The sequence below is a fragment of the Varanus komodoensis genome, unplaced genomic scaffold (assembly GCF_004798865.1).
Source record: "Varanus komodoensis strain SLA01 unplaced genomic scaffold, ASM479886v1 scaffold79, whole genome shotgun sequence".
Classification (NCBI taxonomy): domain Eukaryota; kingdom Metazoa; phylum Chordata; class Lepidosauria; order Squamata; family Varanidae; genus Varanus; species Varanus komodoensis.
The window spans coordinates 1,019,909-1,039,211 of record NW_025336467.1 but is presented as its reverse complement, the minus strand read 5'-3'; the positions used below and the strand labels follow the sequence as shown (position 1 = coordinate 1,039,211).

At 47.5% G+C, this 19,303-nt stretch overlaps 1 protein-coding gene across 3 annotated transcripts in view; it reads left to right on the top strand.

The window, feature by feature from the left end:
* The first annotated feature begins 1,623 nt into the window (after positions 1-1,623).
* ARHGAP45 (Rho GTPase activating protein 45) overlaps positions 1,624-19,303 on the top strand; it is a 48,989-nt gene continuing 31,309 nt past the window's right edge. Inside the window, exons 1-2 of one of the 3 annotated variants that reach the window (XM_044453413.1) lie at positions 1,624-1,976; positions 12,586-12,892. In XM_044453413.1, coding sequence (XP_044309348.1) covers positions 1,887-1,976; positions 12,586-12,892 — 397 coding nt within the window. In that variant the 5' untranslated portion in view covers positions 1,624-1,886. Of the gene's footprint in view, positions 1,977-6,791; positions 7,059-12,585; positions 12,893-19,303 lie in introns of those variants that run through there. The other 2 variants (XM_044453414.1, XM_044453412.1) reach the window with 2 other exon arrangements.

The following is a 19,303-nucleotide window of genomic DNA, read 5'->3' as shown; positions in this document are numbered from 1 at the left end:
GTCCCTGCCCCCCCACACACAAAACCCCTGTCCCACCGCTGCGTCATGAGCTGGACTTCCCTTGAGGTGCACCTGCTACAAAGAATTAAAAAAAAAAAAAAACACCATGTGGCGCTTCGCTTGGTGGCCACCAGCCAAACCCAAGGATAGGCTGTGTGTAGGTTGGCTGGTGAGGTGGGGGCCAGCCGGCAATGAGAAGCCCCAGAGAGTGTTGGGGGAGCTCCCAGCACTCGAAGCAGAAGAAAACGGAGCAGGAACTTCTGCCCAACTGCAAGGGTGCACACCAGGTGCCCAAACCGGCCCCTGTGGGCTCTTTAATATGGCCCCCTAAGCTCGCCCCTGTTCACCCCTCTGGCTTCTCTTTTGTCCACGTCTGTGCAAAGACTTCCCATACCAAGAGGCGGAATTGCCATCCCTGATGGACAGGACTCAGTTGTACGCCTTGGTCTGCATTGCCTGTCCCCATACCATAAATGGGAGCACTATTTCATTCCCTAATGGACGGTTTTTCCTGTGGAATGCCACTTCCTGTTAATGTACAAGCTGATGGCACAATTAACTGAAAATATCAGAACATAATTTCAGGATGCTTGGTCACTCCATTCGTTTCATGCCAATCAACCGAGGAACACATAATGGGAAAAGCGAAAAGCAAGGTTGAGGGTGTCTTCCATGGGGTTTCACCCGTGTATTCTGTTAGGAGAAAAGAGTCAAAGAAATGGAAAGTTCCCATCTGTAAAAAATTTATAAAAATGGAACAAGGGAAGATTCCTACACAGTCTGTCCCACTTTACAAACATGAAGAGCTGTAAGAGCCAGGAAGAAATTTGGCTGCAGAGAATTTTGGAAGGGCCACAAGTCGTAACTCATGGAACATTATAAGCGGCTGTGTTTGTCCCTGCTTTAAATTTTTTCTGTCACTAGGGGTGAGTAGAGAGTTGGGCATCTTTTTTGTTAAAACTCCACATGTGACTGTAGATAAGGGTTGTGGAACGCAACCAACCTTCCCCCATCCGGGATGTACATTTGCCAAGGCTGGCAGGTTATTCAAGCAAAGATGTTGTTATTTAGACAAGTTTCGTCCTGCATTTATTTTGCAGGAATCCTCAGTGTGACATTTATTTCCCAATTGTAATTGACAGAATTTAATTGATTTGCATTTCTATTTTGATTGTTGCTTTGTATCTTATTTCTGCATCCCTGTTCTAGAATCTCTTTAGTTGTACAAAGAGACACTCAGGAATGGACATGAATGAAGTAGATTAAATAATAAACATGTTGGAAAGAGTGGGTGGAATGTTTTTCCTATCTTTCTCCTGTCTTGTAACAGTGAATTTTTTATCATCCCATGAAGCTGATTTGTAAAAAGAGAAGGAGAGAGTAAGAAAAGTGCATTTTTTTTCTTACAGTGTAAAATGAATATGTGGAACTTACTGCCACCAAATGCAACCAGAAAATGTTCAAAAAGGAATAATTCTTTCATGACAACTGCAGAAATCTTGCATGTTAAGAACAGAAAGATAAGCCGAATTTGGCCTTCAGATAATAACAAGGAGGGATTTAGCAAGCTGCAGCTTCCTGCTGTTGTACACAGGCGCACAATCATTAGTCTTTTCCTGCGTAGTATTTCAGCGGTAGGGCTGTCTCTCTCAGAAAGCAAGTCAGGAAACAAGTGAGCAAGAGTGTCTTTACGCCCAGCAGATGTGCAGACGGTTACGAGAGTCAAAATTTCAGCGCGTTCTCTCATCAAGTGCGTCGTGACCAGGCAACTTGAGAAAGGCAGTTCAAGGAGCCGTCTGGTGGATGGTTGGGAAGGGACGCCTCTTGAAGACCTCCAACCAGTTGCACATCACTGAGGACTAGAAGCTGCCTTCTGGTGGGGAACCATGTTTTCCAGAAAAAAGCGAGAACTAATAAAGACGCCCTCCATCTCCAAGAAGTGCAGAGGAGGGAGTCCAGTCCCCTCAAGCTCTTTGGTGAGTACTGGCATATCCTCTGCTTTTGCAAAGATGAGAAAGTGCCTTCCTGAAGCACCTATGCTGCTATAAGCAAGATCACGGTATAAGCGTGTCCTTTAACAGCCTCATTTTTACACATTGCTGGAGCTTCTAGTCGCATCTGATTGCTGGATAGCTTGCCCCTTCCCTCTAATTGGGGGAAACACGTGCCAAACAGGGTGCGACCAAGAAACCTTGGCATTTAATGCTGCCTTGTATTTATGGCCCAGTTTGTCCCTCTTGCAAGGCAATTGCACAAGCTTTGCTCAACCTGCATACCTTGTGCTGGGCTGCAATGCCCACCCTCCCCAACCAGGCTGGAGAAAGGTGGCGTGGCACATGGGTGTTCATGCAGATGCGCTAGGGGCATGAGGTTGGCTTCACTCACTCCTCCCAAAATCCTGGGGCAGAAACTCAACTGTTGCAGAATGACAAAGGACAAGAACTGAAAGTTTTCTCCCAAGAAGACATTGGGAAAGGGCCAAAAAGAAGCTTTGTACTTTCTATTTCCTCTCCTGCACTTGCTTCTGAGGCACGTCCAATCAGGCCACCACCGCACCAAATTTTCCCTAAAAAAAAGCAGAAACCCAACCAAGATGATCCGACAAGAAGCCTCTGTTTCAGACCAGTGTTTTTCAGTGAACCGAAAGTGTTCTGGGAGAAATTTCAGTTCTGGTGGTGGAACCCTGCAGAGTTTTGCTCTGCTTGCTCCAAAATCAACAGTTTCTGCGCCCTTCCGAGAGGGCGAGCAAAAGCTTTTGCATCAGAGAGCTCAGAAGCAGCGAAGGAGAAAAACAGCCTGGCTGAAATCAAACCGCCTTCCGTTCTCCACCACGTACCCTCTTGCTGTCGACCTCGCATCTCGGCGCGTGGGGCAGCGTGTGCTGCTGGGGAAAAGGAAGTAGCAGACGGCTGTCATGCGTGCTCAGTTTGTGACCGTCACACCATTCGCTGCCACACCTCCTGGCCTTCCAAACTTTTTCTTCTGTTTTGTGCACCCTGACCCGGGCAGCTAAACAAGGTTCCGTGTGCCTTGTATAATATTTTTTTAAATTGTCTTGGTGGTCTGACTTTCAAGGCACTTTACGTGGTCTTTCTCCCCTCTGTTTTATTCCCACAACAACAACCCTGTGAGGAAGACTAGACTGAGAGGGCATGACTGGCCCAAAGTCATGCCATGAGTCTTTTTGGCTGAGTGGGGACTTGACTGGACTCAGTTGCGGCTGAAGGAGGGTTTCTGCATCGGGGGCACTCCAATCCACAAGCCTGAGCATTGGGGAGAGGATGGGGGCATTAAGAGCTCCTGCGAATGAGACCAAAGGCTTATTTATTTAATCTAGCCTCTGCTTTTCCACAGCAGCTAGTCCTCAAGCATATTCTGCCTCTGAACCCACAGGAAATAGAACGCCGTCAGGTCTAGCAGCCCTTTATTTGAGGGTGGCATAGTTGCTTGAGGCAAATACACCCCTGTTGTGCCGTAGTGCCCAGCTAGTCTGCAGAGCCCATGCCAGCGGCACGGAGCATCCGCCGGTCAGCTTTGCCGAGCCGTTTCCTTTCCTTCATTGGCTGCTGCAGATTACCTGTGCATGTGCAGAAGTTCCGCTCTCATTTCCTCTGCTCACTGCAGGTGGCAGGTGGCATGTTCTACCAAATTCCCAAATGTGGGCCTGATCCTGTTCCCCCGGAGCGATCGGGACCCAGCTACTGGCATGCTAACTGAGTATCCACACGGATGCCGGCAGCTGATTGCTGTCCTGGTCTAGCCTCAAATTTGACGGATGTGAGTGCCCTTGCGTCTCTGAGCTACAGCGCTGAACTCTGAACCTGGTGAAGGTGTCCTTTCGTTTGCGCGCACGTCCCTCCATTCAGTTCCACGAGAACCTTGAGGTTCTGGTCTTATGAGATTAGTTAGCAAAGAAGTCTTCATATCCATTTTCTTACCACCATATAATTTTATTAAAGGCAGAAGGTGTACCTATTTAATCAGAACCTCACTGATTTTTGCTGCGGTGTATCCAGTGGAAATAGTCATTTGCTGATTAGTATTTAAGGGTTTGGAGGCAGTGATTGTCGGATCTAAATCCACGTTTTCCCCATGTGATGAAGGTTTCCTCAGCATTTCTTTTGTGTGGCATTAAAAATGACTTGCTGAGCTTTTATAAAGAACCAGCAACCATGCCTTACATCTGTATCAATACAGAAGAAGCTGTTTAGCACCATTTCTGTTCTAGGCTTGCCTAGACACTGTCTGTCCCAGAATGAATTTGATAGTCTTGTCCCAAGATAAACTTGTGTTTTTTGCAATGGACAAACGTATCTACCCTCAATAAATTGCTACAGTGGGTGCATTCACTTTGTCTTTTGACAAACCCACCACCGTAAGCCTGGCAATTGATTGTGTCACCGTGGGTGGTCGGTCCCCTCCATCTACAGGTATTGCAGGAACAAGAAATTTTAGAGAAACGAAAGCCTTGGCTTTCCACCCACTGACACAAGTGTTTTCTGACCCACTGCAGCTTTTTCCCCATTTAAAAATTCTGTGTGGGGAAGGGATGCTGTGTGAGCCAACTCAAGAGCCAGCTTTTGCCCTCCATGTTTGACAGCCCTTCAAAGTGCCCGGCAGCACCAAGGAGAAGCTGCTTGTACCTGCCCCTCATTCCAAAAAAGCCATGCAAAACATGCACAAAATCCCTTTGGGACTGATTCTGAAATGGTGCAAATAATTGTGTGCGTTGATATAATGCAGGTGCACAACCAGGATCTTTTGCAACAGAATGACCGTGGCAATTTGAGGACTCAGATGATTATGATTATGATGATTATGATTATGATTATGATTATTACATTTCTATGCCGCCCCTTGCTGAAGCCTCGGGGCGGCTTACAACACAATAAAATACATTGAAATACAATAGAACATAATAAATTACCACTAAATACAAAAATACAAAAAATATACTGAGATACAATAATATAAAATTAAAATTAACAGTATAAAATAAGTAAATAAAGAATATAGGAGGAGAAAAGAGAAGGAAGAAGAAGTTGCCCTGGCCAGATCATATATTTTAACAATTAAAATGATGTTTAAATAAAAAGGTCTTTACCTGGCGCCGAAAAACCAGTAACGACGGTGCCAGACAGATGGGACAAGGGTCAGGAGGGTGCCAAGAGCATCCATCCTGGGGCTCCGAATTCATCCCCCAGGTGTTGGCTGCCCCTCTTTGTTTGCCCCTAAAACTCAGCTCTCCGGGGAAAAATATACAGGATCTTTTGCTGATGAGACTGGGGGGGGGGGATTTTCACCCCCTTGGGCCACAAAAACTTCATCTTACCTATTTTAATGCCTGTTTACGTGCACAATTTGCGCTTTGGCCCAAGGCACTAGGATGTGTACTAGTACACCCATCTTTTTTTCAAGACTAGTTGTCAAAGCTCTGAGTTCTTTTCCAAAGTGGGGAGGGGGCTGAGAGGGTGACTGTGGACTAGGGCATAGGTCGAGGTTTGCCCTGGTCCAAAATGCCCAGTTCCCACTCAAAACTCCCGTTTTAAAGGGCCTTTCCCTTGAAAAAAGAGTGCATTTTTCTGAGCCCTAAGAGACTGGGGACACAGTGGAAATGTGACCCCCACACACCATGAACTAAAGGGAAGGAGAAAAACAAAGACAAGAGGATCTTGCTACAAGGGGGCAAAGATCCTCCCCCAAGCCCATTTTCACAGTAGAAGATCACACCAGCAGTTAAAAAATGTCTCCAAACTTCATGTCCAATTTTTTAAAAATGCGAGGCAGCCAAGAACAGCCCTCCAAGAAGCCAGGGGGGCAGTTTGAAGGGGCAGCTATGTGGGAATCATGAAACCAGTCTCCACGTGGACTCTTGATGACCAATCTCCCGTGTAATAGCTGTGTTAGAAGGCGTGGAACAGCCTCTTTTTATCTGAACTGTGTTCCGTTCCGCACCAGAATTGTACCTCTCAGTTTTACTAACTGTGGCTTCCACAGGAAGCAAGCTGTAGCAAAGTTGTCATTGTGCGGGGCAGCTAGAAGGCTCCTGTTCTGAATAAATGCTTAAACAATGACATGTTTCTTCCTCATGCTATGAAATGCAAATTAAATCTTTGAGTGTATATTTTAGGACTGGGGCAGAAAGGTAAGGCAAGGCAGAGTGCCACCCGCAATCCTGTATCTACTGCTGTAGTTATCCTAAATATAGTTACCCCTCTGGATGCTTTTGATTAATTGGGTGCTTAAGAATGTACAGTGAATTTTTCAGGAAAGCTCACTGAAGAACTTCCAGAGAGATTTTAATAAGGCACCCTGATGAATCAAGCAAGTTCCCCCTTAATTATGTATTTATGGGCAGCTGTCTTTGGTTGAGTCTCCCGGATGCACCAAAGTACGTGCCTCTTCCAAGAGGGTGCCTGTTAGAAAGCATGCATCTTCCAGGATAGTATATACAGGCTGGAATGCCTCATCTAAGATGGTGGACTCCAGGGAGAATGCCTCTTCCATGCTGCAGGTATGCATTAAAACATGAGTATTCTCCTGCAAAACTGCTCTTTTAAGTCACACACATCAATGCATCCCCGATCCATCTCTCCATTTGAAACAAAGCACAGGCAATCAAGCAACCAAGCTTGGGTTTTCAGTCTGGCCAGGAGCTCCACTTCACCAAGCTTTAAAAAGAGTGTCTCTTTGCCCCAGAAGAGGAAGCTGACAGTGTTTGTGGCTTTCTCTTCCCACCCTTTCAGTGCTGGGCGGTGACTTTTGGTGTCTCTGCCTTGTTTTGAGTCCTCTGACTTTGCAGGACTAAGCTCTTGAGAGCTGCCTTCAAGACTCCGGGCATTTTGTTGGCTTTTACAATATCGGTGTTGCCTCTTTGGGGGCAGCGTGAAGGCGTTGAGTGGACCCTTCTCCACGCTGTGGTGTCCTGAATATTCTGCGAGCACATGAGTGGTCGAAGCAACTACAGCCCGTATGGCACCGGACTGCGGAGAAAGGTTGCGAAAGCTGGGGGACATGTTCTTGATTCCGTCTCCTGCAGAGCCACGGTGTGGCTTAAGGTATTACGCCTGGCACACGCTAAACGCTTTGGCGAAAACGAGCAGGAAGCCCAGTCAGTGAGGCTGATGCTGAGTGCGACATGTTGACTTAGCCCACCTCAGAGGTCCAGCTGGTGCTTTGCATGGGCAAAGGTTCCAGGTTCGATTCCTGCCTTCGCCATTTAAACAGTGCAGGGCAGCGGGGGAGCTGGGAAAGATTTGAGAAGCTCCTGGAGAATCGGAGCCGTGGGTTCGAAGGAGGGATTGCCTGGCATGGTGGAAGAGGGCTGTCTCTGAGGGAAGGCTGTCCTGCTTTACAGGGTTGTTGTTGTCGTCATTGAGTGTTAGTGTGAATATTAGCATATCTCTAAAATTGTATGGGTCGGCCCAGTTAAAAAGGGGGAAAGCCAGGCATTGCTAGATGAACTAAGAAACAAAAATAAAAAACAGTCTTCTGCAGACTTAAACTGACATGGTCTTGCAGGGATTACTGAAAAGGTGCATAGGTGATGTGGTTCTTTTGAAAGGGCAGGGCGCACGGTTCTGTGGGAAGGCAAACCTGAGGCCCCCAGTTACCAGGGGCTTTGGGGGCAGTGCTGGGGAGGTTTTAAAAAGGAACAATTGCCAGTCAAAGTGGGCAGCCCCAGATTGGACGGCCAGTGGTCAGAATAAAGGCAGCTTGGTGTTCTGTTTATGCCCAGAGGCTATTGTCAGGGCCTCTTACTAATGGCGAGGATGAATCACCAGGATCCGCAGGAAGACTGAATCACCTTGAACCCCAGCGTTTGTATTGGCGAGGTCACCCAGGCCCCCTGCAGCGACTTACGACAGCACGCACCCCCGTAGTGCTCTCTGCCACCAACTATAAGCTTTCAGAGCATACACAGAGTGTTTATAGATTCTGAGTCACATGGGCCCAGCAGCTGGGCATTTGATGACAAAATAGGGTGAAGGGAGTCAGAAGAAGGGGAGAGGCCTGCAGGAGGGCTCAACACAATGGCATTTGATTGCAGGAGATTAACACACCGACCACTGAGGCACAGGGGCTGTGCTGGGCCTTGGCATGCGGATGAGGGTGACTGCGATGCTGTTAACCTGACCAGTTCTTACTGACTAGCAAAACAAGAGCCCTGGCAGCGCCTTGGGGAAGCCATGAGGTCCCTCTTCTTAAAGTAACAGCACATGCCAAACGGTAACCTGGCTTGGAATTGGGGTGCTTCCTGAGAAAGGGGTGCAGGCATTTCATAACACAAAGGCACATAAACAACGTTTTTCTGCCAGGATTTATCTGAACTCTCCCAACATTATGGAACCCCCCTATTGTCTCAGCACTGAAAGAAGTTGCAAAGGCCAGGCTCACATTCAGTTTGGTGAGGGAGTCGGCAGCCAAGAAAAAAGCAGGAGACCAAAACAACCCTGATGACAAGATAGCCAAAGTCTATTTCTGCTCTCTGGGAAACAGGAGCAGCTCAAACGGGTTTGTTTTGGAGCCTTCTTCCTTTCAGGGAACAGAGGAAGTCACCTTGCTGTCCCGAACTAGGCATCTTCCAGCTGATAATGGGGGCAAGGCAGTCCAAAATATAACCCTAATTCCAGCCAGCTTGCCAGTAGTTTCTGAGCCCAATCCAAGGTATCAGTTCTGACTTGCGCTACAGGCTCATGGACAAAATAGCTTCTTCCAACTATTTATCACCCTTGCACTTTCTCCAAGGAAAGCTCAGAAGGCGACAGCATCAACGCCTTCTTGGTGGGGGCCCCTCCAATTCTGGAAGTATTCCACACACCCCCGGCCCACCTTTTCCCAAAACACTCATCTTTTCAGCACCTTCCTCAACTCTACGTTTGATACATTTAAGCAGGTTTTAAATGAGGTCAATGAAATGTGTCATATTTAGGTTTTGCCTAAATATTGGGACTCAAGGAGGTTTTAAGCATTAAAAAATATACCACTGAGCCATTGACAGAAATATGCTATATTCTAACTTGCAAATCAGCTAAAACGCTTACATTGTTTCAGGCCAAAAATGAAACAGCTGTGAAGACAACAGATGTGTGTGTGTGTGTGTGTGTGTGTGTGTGTTATCTTCTTACAGAAGTGTGTTTCAGGTGGTTCTATTCTCTGTAAAGTATATGTGTGTGTGTTATATATATATATATAATAATAATGCCTTTTAAGGTTTTTTTAAACTGCCACGAGAATTTTGGCTATTGGGCAGTATAGGAATGAAACGGGTGACAAAAATGATAATGAAGAAAGGCATCACAGTTGGATTTTTTTTTTTGAAAGATCAACTTTCACAGAACACGCTTTCTGGATATGAGTGTTTCTTAGCTTTACAGAACGGTTTCCCTCAGTCATCCTTCCCCAGTCAGGTCCCTGTTGCTAGTTGTTGGAATGAGATCTCAGTTAATGGAAGAAATTAATTAACCAGACCTAGACCCTGCTCGGCCATGGAGCCAACTGGGTGGCTTGGGGCCAGTCACAGACTCTCAGACTAGCCTACCTCACAGGGTTGTTGTGTGGGGATAAGATTATGTGCAGGAGGAGAATCATGGGAGCTGCCTTGAGCTCATTGAAGAAAAAATGTGGAATATAAATCATCATCATCATCATTGCAGATGATAAGGTGATTATTGAGAGATCAGTAAGGTATGGAACTAGTTGTAATGAAAATGTTGTTGCTGATTTTATGTTCCATGTATGCCAGCTCAGTTGCCAACTACTCTTTTCATGATTAATTGCATTACGTAGCCTGTTTTACTTACTTCAGAAGTCTTATTTTAGCACCATTTTGCTCTTACTTCAGCAACCTGAAGCAAGAAGGCATTTTCACAGTTAGCAAGCGTGGTTCAGTGATTTAATCATGCGGTCCTCTCTTGTTTACTCAGAAATAATTTCCGCCGTGTGAAAGAGAGAAGAGGGATGATTTATAATTAAAGAACTTACCTTGTCTGTTAGGCAAAAAGACAGACAAATGCTTGGTCCTCTAAATGGTTTGAATGTACTTAACTTTTAAAAAGTAATTATGGATCTGTTAAGAACACTTTTGAAAATCAATTGCATATTTAGCAAGGAAGGAACTAGAAAAGAGCCTCAAGAAATTTTCACTGGCCAAGATCTTCCCTGTGGCTGAACTCCCCATTACTTGGCGTGGGTGGGACGGTGGAGAAAACAGACACAAAAGAAATGGATGCATTCAAAGTGTGATGCTGGAGGAGAACTTTGTGAATACGTTAACCCAACAAGATGAACATGTCGGCCCTAGATCAAATCAAGCCAGAGTTTTCTTTGGAAACAAAAATGAGAAAACCGAGGCTGTCCTACCTTGTACACATCTTGAGAAGGTAGGACATCCTGAAGAAGACAATCTTGCTAGGGAAAGTCAAAGGCAGAAGAAGAAAAGGAAGACTAAATATGATGTCTCCATTATTTCTGGAATTTAGAAATAATAGGACTTTTTGTGGTGCAATTCATTCATGGGGCCACCATAAGTTGGAAATGATCGCATGTAAGGACACAAGCAATGTGAGTGGCCAGCATGGGATGTCCAGGCATCTGGAGGGTGTGGGTTTGGGGGAAGCTGATCTAAAGGGTCATCTCCTGTAGGGAGATCTGGAATTTTGAGGTCATATCCAGAAGGTTCTCCTTTGGGTTCGCCTACTGAAGGAAGTAAACCGGGTGACTACACAAGGCATGTTCTTCTCGGTTGTGGCCCCTGCTTATGGAATGCCCTCCACAAAGAGGCTTGCCAGGCATCCACATTGTTCTCTTTAGGCTCTAGGCAGTGTGCTTTTCTTTGAGGTTGTATGGACACGTGAAGCAGAGCCGTCTTATTGCATGGGCCTGGTGGGCACTTGCCGGTGGGCCCCATACGAATCTGTGTCTGTTAACCCTTGGGAAATGGGAAATCTTCCAAAATTAACAGCAGTTGTAGTTGTCGTAGGGGCCCCGGGACACTGCTTTGCCCAGGGCCCATAATGTTGTTAAGACGGCCCTGGGCCATCGAGCCCGGGAGTGGGGAACCTCAGGGCAACCGACTGGGGCTCCACAGTCAGAGGTCTCTGCAGAGTAACCTGTGAGGCTCAGCCATATTCCGAAGAGCCAAGAGATCAATCTCTCAGAGATCAGAGAGATAACATCTGCATTTGCCAATTTATAAATACAAAACCTTCCGAAATTAACAGCAGTTGTAGTTGTCGCAGGGGCCCCAGGACACTGCTTTGCCCGGGGCCCATCACGCTGTTCAGACGGCCCTGATGTGAAGCCATGCTAGTGAGATCGGTGGGTCATGAGACACAGCAATGTTGGGTGCCCAGCCCTTCACAACCCCATAATCCTGTGGGGTGGGGGGGAGGCAGGGCTGTGGTCTCGAAGATGGCACCCAAGAATTGCGGAAGTGCCGCTGTCTGTTCTTCATGCACTGCAATGAGCTTGAGCAATCATGGTCTTAACGGCACAATTTCCTTCACGGCAGCTTGTTCATCTCTCGCGGCTTGCTGGTACACAGAGGGAAAAGGCATTTAGGGTAGAATCCTGGAATTCTTGTCCAGCACTAGTTACCTGAGCAATTCTTTCCCCAGGTTACAGGCTACAGGGAGCTGAACTGCTTGGCTTTCCTTTACTTTTTGCAAAAACTTTGCAATCTTTATTCATGGAAGACCCTTCTGGAGCGCTTGCCAGTTCTTTACCTGTTTTTACAATGCTTAAAGGTTAAATGTTACTGGATTCCAATTTCACAGAGCATCTTTCAACCTGGGAGCTGCCTGCGGGAAAGGCTTACGAGGGGGTCTTCCAGGTTATGGAGGGCTGTGGGGAAAGACCCCCCACCCCCAGTGAATCAATTATTACGCCCACAGAAAGCTCCCCTTCCCTTCCCCCCACAAGCCAGTGGGATGTCTCCAACCCTCTGGGGGGTGACAGCGTCTTATCCAGGGTGGGAGAAGAGGGTCTCTATGCTTATTCTTTATTTGAGCCCTTTGTAGGAAAAAGGCAGGATATAAATCGAAAAATAAATTTAAAAAAAATCTACCTTGTAAGCCAGGGGTCCTCAAACTTTTCCACCAGGGGGGGCAGTTGAAAGCTGCTGGTGCGGGGCATGGGCCGGAAAGGTGGTACGGGCCGGATCCGGCCCCCAGGCCGTAGTTTGAGGACCCATGTTGTAAGCAGTTACCGGAGTCATTTTACCCAGCAGGCCTTTCCCACCTGCCCTCCCAGGTGGCCATGGAAAGCACCATGCCAGCCACAGTGGGGGGAGGCGATGCTCTGAATTCGGGGTCCCTTCTCTGACCTCAGAGCACTGCCCAGGCCAGAGCTGGGACCCCGAAATGTTCTACAGCCAACCAGCTTCGTACTTCATGTCGCTTCACGTGAATGGAGCCACCTGTTTCCACGCTCTGCCAGGCTTCCCCTCCTGAGGATGAAGAGTGTCCTTCTGGCTTGGGATTCAACACCCCCGTAGCCCCCGTTGCGACCAGTTGCTGCGAAGGACGGCATAGAAATGTCTTAATTACATTAAATTGAATTTGAAAACAGCTGCTTGTCTCGCAGGAGCTGCCCCGGCGAGAGGGCCAGGAGTCGTACCTGTCCGGGCTGGCAGAGGCGTCCACGTCCGCCCCAACGGGCACGCTGAAGCGGCCCACCAGCCTGAGCCGCCACGCCAGCGCAGCGGGATTCCCCCTGTCGCCGGTGATCCCGCGAGGCCTCGCCAAGGGCCACAAGCCCCACGCCGCAAGCAGCCCCGGCGAGGGGAGCGAGGGAGGTCTGATTGAGCCGGAGGACATCCCCCAGCTGCTGGCCGAAGTGGGCTACTTCGCCGAGTGCCTGGAGAAACTGAAGGACGTGGTGCTCCAGGAAGGTGAGTGCCCCGAACGCTGGCGAGCCGGCACATGGCCCCGGCCTTCGGCAGGCCTTGGTGTGCCGCAGCTTTCAGTGCCTACGCAGCGCTCCCTCTCGCACGCACCCCTCCCTTGTTACCCGCATGCATGGGTAAAACGCTGCCAAAAAAAAAAGCCGTTTGGCACGTCTGTCTGGTCTGTGTTGTGTCATGCTTTGCTGTGCAAACGGCACTCTTGCACATGGCCAGACCCCGCCCAGGAAGGCCAGCGATGCAGATGCAATCGTGCAGGCAGATGTTCTCATGGCGATTTTGTGTGCTGTGCATCGATTAGGAATTGGGTGGGGAGAAGGCGGTGCGGATGAATCGGAGACGCCGAAAGATGTCGTCACTGCTTGCATCAAATGCGCTGAGTAAAATCTGGACATTGAAGGATGGTCATGCCTGATAGGAGATGCTAAAAGCTCTGCTTCTGCTTCAGAATCAAGACCGGGGGATTCAGAATGTGAAAATCCAGGGGGAAGGGTCAGATAGGAAGATATGGGGTCCCTCCTAGTTGAGCTAGGCACCCACAGGCCTTTAACTGGCAAAACCCCAATAACAATCTGTTGATATAACACCTTAAGTTCCTCTTTGTCATCCTTGCAACAGTCCTTTCAGGGAGGTCAATATTATACCCATTTTACAGATGGTGGAGTTGTGGCCAAGACTTGGCTAAGGCGATCTCTTGGCACCAGAGTGGAAGGATTTTTGGGGTGAGCTCACACCTTCATCAGCACGTGAACGGAGAATCTGCATCTGTGGAAATTCTCCCTCTCCTGGCTGGCCTACACAGGAGCACCTCGCCCTGCGGTTCACGCACTTTTAAGAGGGCCATGCTCCCAGTCCCATGCGAGGCAGAGGGGTTGCGCACAGAGGGAAGGGACAGCGCTGCTTCCTGCTTGTCGCTATTTTCATCCGCGCACTTTTCCTGTTTACGAAGAGCTTGTGCCAGCTGCTCCCGCCCCGATAAGCCCTGCATGGGTGCGTTCTCCTTGCGCTTGTGCCGTGGATGATTCTGCATTTCTTCCTGCAGAGCTGCTTAAGCCTGTTCGCGAGACCCCAGTTAACGCTGGACAGGTTGGACCAGTGTCCCCAAGCCCAAGGTCCCCTGCAAATCCCCCCCCCCCACACACACCAAGAATAGCAGCTGGCCGGCCTCAGCAGCATGCCGGGACTCACCAGGCCTATTTCTTCTTTTACGAAACATTTTACAGTCGGTGGGGCAGGGTGGTGTGACAGGCATCTTCACCCCACCTTAATAATATGTTTTTCCTTTTCCATAGCCAAGTGGGGTTTATTCCCCTGCAAGCATATGCAGAGAGGTGGGGTTCTGCCAGCTGCTGAACAGGTTTTGTGGTTTTCAGTTGTGCTAGCTATTGAAGGTATTGAAATGTGTGTCCCACATTCGCTTTCCAAATGCATCTTCCGAATCTTACGATGCCTATTTTCATGTTGCTGCTGCTGCTGTCTTCATTGTGTTGCAGCAAACCATCCAAAGGGGTCCACAGTTATTGGAAAGTATAAATATAGAATTGTGATTATTAATATAGTTTGCAGCGCTAAAAGAAATGGTAAATGCTGCCTTGAAAAAGAGACTTGTGGAGAGGAGTTCCTGACAAGCTTTGCAGGCCTGTGCAAAGTGGAAAGTATCTTTTGGACACATGAACTCCCCACTCCAAAAAGTAGTAATAAAAAAAAGAGGATCCTACAGCAAAGGGGGTGTTTGATGCTCCACCCCTGTATTTAAGGTGGGTGTTTGAAAGAGGTTATCAAGTTGCTTTCTGGTAGGATTGCCCCAGACAAGAAACAATGATTGAGTTTTCAAGTGCTCACAGCTTCCAAAGGTGTGGAATGCTTAATTTTCCTTTCCACAAGAACATTAGAAATCAGCATCTGTGTTGGGCTTCTGAAGGAAGGTTGGAGATTTGCAAATGAATGCTGGAAAATTAAGGTGGCTGGAATGCCACAGCCAGCCAGAAAGTTGTTTGCAAAACATCTGCAGCTTTACCTCTAACAGAACTTGCTTTTCTGACCATCTCCAAGACCATAATCCCCAGTCCCCTTTCAGGTACAAGTCTCTTCTTCCTAAAACTGCAGTACTGGGACATACATTGTAAATACAAGAGGAAATTTCAACAGATATAAGTAATTTGCCACGCAAACCTTCAACAATCCTATACATTTCCTTGAATGGAAATATATAGAAACATAGAAAACAGAGTGAGTCAGAAGGGGTCTCCCGGGCCATCTAGTCTGACCTCCGGCACCAGCCGGCTCTGCTCACGACATGCCCACCATGTGCATGTCCAGCTTATCCTTGAATGCCCTCACCAATGGGGCCTCAACCACCTCCCGGGGAAGCCCATTCCACACCCTCAGGTTCCTGACTGTCAGGAAGTGCTTCCTGGCATCCAAATGGAACCTTGGTTCCCTGAGCTTTGCTCCGTTGGAGCGCATCCTGCCTTCCTCTGCAGGGGAGAACAGGTCTCTGCCCACCTCCGTGTGACACCCCCTCACACCCCTGTATGTCGCTATTAGGATCGCTATTAGGTTGCTGTCCTGGAATGGAAATGTATAGGATCGCTATTAGGTTGCTGTCCTTGAATGGAAATGTTTAGGATCGCTATTAGGTTGCTGTCCTTGAATGGAAATGTTTAGGATCGCTATTAGGTTGCTGTCTTAAGCCCACTTCCCTGGAGTAACCCCTATTCAGATCAACAGGACTTACTTTCAAGCACTGCTTCATTTCAGCACATCAGTTCAACCAAGAACATACCAAATAGTCCTGCAGTGCCTGTTTTCTCAGAGCAAGAGAGCTTATTTCCTTACTCATGGGAAAGTACATGTTTACCAAGGGTAGAAAGCCTCAGAATACAACAGGACATGTTTCCAATATATCCAGTTGCAAACGGTGCAGAAAGATGATGTCTCTGTGATAAAGAAACTCTGCAAGGGAGGCTTGCAACACTGCTTAGAAAGAGGGGCCAGGAGGCAAAGTCCCAGAAAGGGGCAAAATATTATTTTGGAGAGCCACTGTGGTGTCGTGGTTAAGAGCATGGGACTGGGACTCAGGCGATCCGGGTTTGTGTCCCTGCTTGGCCATGGAGCCACCTGGGTGCCTTTGGGCCAGTCACAGACTCTCAGCCCAGCCTACCTCACAGGGTTGTTGTTGTTGTGGGGATAAGATGGAGGAGGAGAATGATGTAAGCTGCCGTGTGCCCTTTGTAGGAAAAAGGCAGGATATAAACCGGAAAATAAATAAATAAATTATGAATAGTATAGAGAAGCAGGCATAAACCCCTCAAAATGCTCAAACTCTCTGGGGTCATCCCAGGAAGAAGCCCAGAAAGAAATCAAGACAGACGAAAGAGCAGAGTTCCTCACGCAGTCCAGAGTTCAAGTACGGAAGGCGCTACCACGAAATGGGACGGCCACCAACTGGGATGGCTTTAGAACGGCGGTAGACAAGGGCGCCCTGCCCCGTTGGGTGTGTGCCGTCCTCAGGATCCAGGGACCACGAGCCTGGAGAACTCGGCCGGGAAACGCGGCTGCGCCCGTGTGCAGTATTACTTTTCTTTCGAACGGCATCCTGGTTTGATGGCTGTTGGGTTCGTCGAGGCAGGCTGTAGCTCTCCCACACCTCGGGTGGATTCCCCCGGGGAGATGGCCACCCGATCGCTTTGCTGGCCCATTCCGTCCCCTGATTGCCTCCCCCAGTAATTTGTTCCGGGGATGATTCATGCTCTTGTGCACAGGGCCGCAGACGCTCACAACCCATTCGGTGCACATGCAGCGTGACCAATGGGCCCATCATGGGCGTGACACAAGTTTATGGCGTAGAAGGGGAAGGGTGAAAGCATGCTTGGAGCAGAGAGACCGTTCTGCTCCCAAGGCGCAGGCCCATTCTGTGCGCCCGCCAAAGCACCATCTCAGGAGTGGTTTGACTTGCCTGAAGCACAACCCACACGCCCCTGCACCTGGACTTACGTTTCCTTCCTCAGTTTTGGCAAGGACGGGGAATATAAACAGTCCTGCGAGTGTGAAGCAAAAACGGGACAAAACAAGAAATACACTCCAACTCCTGCAGCATTTTCTCACAAACAAGTTTGACTGGGGGTATTTATGGATTTAAAGTATTTTTATGCCACTACTCAGCTCAAAAAAACAAAACAAAACCCTGTCGAACTGCAACAAAAGTCTTTTTTTTTTTTGCAAGTTCATAAAATTAAACAAGCAAACGATGGCTAGAGCGATGCATGGATCTTCGTACATTAACTTAATGTACATTAATGCATGGATCTTCGTACATTAAATTAATTAATGCATGGATCTTTGTACATTGAATTAATTAATGCATGGATCTTCGTACATTAAATTAATTAATGCATGGATCTTTGTACATTAAATTAATTAATGCATGGATCTTCGTAAGGTTAAAAGGGGTGCGTGGTTGGTGGTTGAGCTGTGCAGAACTGGGCATCCTCACCTGGCCAATGCCCTGGAATGGAAGGTATCGCCAGTCAAAGTGCAACAAGTATTTTCCATGGACATCCAGGTGTCAGAGTTTTGTTTCTGCCTTTGCCTTCTCTGGATGGCTGTCAAAAGGTGAGCTGTCCAAAGGAAACAAAGCAAAAGGAGGTGGCCAGCAGATCACACTTTTGCAATTTAATCCTCTAGGTTTTGAGAAAGAGCAGACTTTTCTCAGTTTCCTCACACTTTCCCAAGGCTCTAACAGCTTGGAAAAGTGGGGAAATGTGAGCCATTCCCTTTTATGGGAGCAGGGAAATCGGAGAGCTAATGGTCAAAACGGGTTCCTTTTAAAAGATCTTTTTAAAACCTGGCCCCCTCATGCTTTGTTTTATTTTTCAACCGGACTATATATATTCATACCTGCATTATATCCTCATAAACACCCCCAACAAAGAACCCTATTAATTTATTTATTTGGTTTTTTTTTTTTTACCCCGTCCAATACCTTGCGGGTCTCTGGATGGCTTACAAGTTCAAAATTCAATAAATACATATATACCCAAAGAATACAAAAGAATCCACAACTGAAATTTATGCTCATAAAACTTATGCATACAACTTAAAATATTAAACGTTAAAAGCACGGAAGAATAAGAAGGTCTTGACCTGGCGCCGAAAGGCATATAATGTTGGCGCCAGGCGGACCATTCTGGGGAGTGCATTCCACAGCCGGGGAGCCACCACAGAGAAGGCCCTTCTTCGAGTATCCTCTCTCCTAACCTCCTTCAGGGAGGGTTCCCGGAGCACGGCCTCTGCTGCAGATCTTACGGGGTGGGAGAGCATGTGGGGAAAAAGACGTTCCTTCAGGTATCCTGGTCCCAAGCCGTTTAGGGCTTTGTAGGTCAAAACCAGCATCTTGAATTGGGCCCAGACTTCAACTGGAAGCTAGTGAAGCAGACAGAGGACCGGCATTATATAAGAATAGCAATCGGCCCCCAACAGCAATCTGTCAGTTCTGTTTTGAACCAGTTGAAGTATCCGGACTCTCTTTAAGGGCAGCCCCAGGTACAGCACGTTAGGGAAGTTTGTTGAGGAAAGAGAAACTGCAGAAACAAAATATCTTGTTTCACCACTAGTACAAAACACCAGTCTTCCTGATGCCAAATTACATTTCTGAAAATTTCTTGCATTGTTTCAGAATTTCATTCTTCAACTGAGATTGCCTATTAGGAAAAATAATGTCTAAAGTTAATTCCGGACTGCCCTTTGGTGCAGATTTCATTAATCCCCCCTGCCCTGCACGCATACAGTTCATGTCACCAAAATTCATATGCACATTGATAAAACACAAAGCAAAAACGACATCCTGAATGCAGTTACAGGCGTGATTATAATTTATGTTCTATAGTCCTGACAGTGCCAAGAACAAAGTGTGTTTCTAATATGAAACCGCACAGGTGCCAAGCATTACTTCATTAGGGATGGCAAAGACTTATTTTCTTACGATAATGTCAAGAATAAATGTGGTCAAGGAATGGTTGCCAACTTACCAGCCTGGTAAGTAGGCATGGGTTGTTTTCACAACAGTAGGTCAGGTTCAACAGCTCTCTTCAAGCTCATCTGCACTCCGTGGCAGTTCCCATGTTGACAGGGCTCCTTAGCCACTCCAGATTTGACTCTGAGCTATTGATGGTGCTGAGCCCAGGCACCATAGAAAGGATCCTTCAAAGCCGAGTCAGATCTGGAGCCCTGCCAACAGTCAAGTTGCCAGCTTTCATGGAGCATCAGATGAACCAAATGAGAATTCCTTTCTCCAAATACAGCTCAAAGTGTCTTTAAAGATGTGGGATCACAGGCTAATAATAATAAAAAAAAGTTGGCGACTCCAGCGGCTAGGGAATGGTGGGGATCACTGGGTGT